General features: G+C 51.4%; 1 protein-coding gene across 1 annotated transcript in view; it reads left to right on the top strand.

Annotated features, from left to right (window-relative positions):
• The first annotated feature begins 132 nt into the window (after positions 1-132).
• Positions 133-587, top strand: part of BRIX1 (BRX1, biogenesis of ribosomes, homolog (S. cerevisiae)) — a 4,243-nt gene continuing 3,788 nt past the window's right edge. Inside the window, exon 1 of the mRNA XM_010008761.1 lies at positions 133-204. Within this exon, the coding sequence (XP_010007063.1) occupies positions 133-204 (72 nt within the window). The remainder of the gene's footprint in view (positions 205-587) is intronic.

The raw sequence follows: 587 nt of genomic DNA, 5'->3' as shown, positions 1-587 counted from the left end.
GGCCCGGGGTGCTGGAGGTCTTTTCCAACCAGAAACATCCTGTGGTTTCTGTAAAGGCAGACAGAGAGATTTCTTCTGTTTGGTGTGAATGAGTCGTGCTACCTTGAGCTCGGGAGTGTTTCAGAGAGCTGGATGGTCCTGCTGCAGAGTGAGTGTGTGGAAATCGTGCTTGTTTCGTTTAGGAATCGTCCTGAGAAGGCTCCAGTAACTGCCCTGTGGTTTAAAGCAGCACGCTGGAGCCTTGAGGTTTCCTCATGTGCTCAGCTGTAGGAGAAGCTGAGCTGTGCTCCGTCCCTGCCGTCTGGCCGTTTGCAAACACTGTTGTCTGTGGCTTTCGTAACACCCACGGGTTTGGGGCTGGTTCCTTTGTGTAGGAACGTGCTGGAGCAGCATGGGTGGCAGTTCTTCATGCAGAGACCTTACACCTCCTCGGTCTGTAGGGAGCTCATCACTTTCAGCGGGGCTGTGATTCCCTGAGGGAGACAGTAACAACAGTTCTTGTTGTGCATTTCCGTAACTACATTTCAAACCTGTATGGTTGCTGTGTTGTGGTAGTTTTAAGGCTAGAAACTTCCTTTCCCTGCTGA

This window comes from Chaetura pelagica, unplaced genomic scaffold (assembly GCF_000747805.2).
Source record: "Chaetura pelagica isolate M959 unplaced genomic scaffold, ChaPel_1.0 scaffold31, whole genome shotgun sequence".
Classification (NCBI taxonomy): domain Eukaryota; kingdom Metazoa; phylum Chordata; class Aves; order Apodiformes; family Apodidae; genus Chaetura; species Chaetura pelagica.
This window is presented reverse-complemented; position numbering and strand designations above follow the sequence as displayed.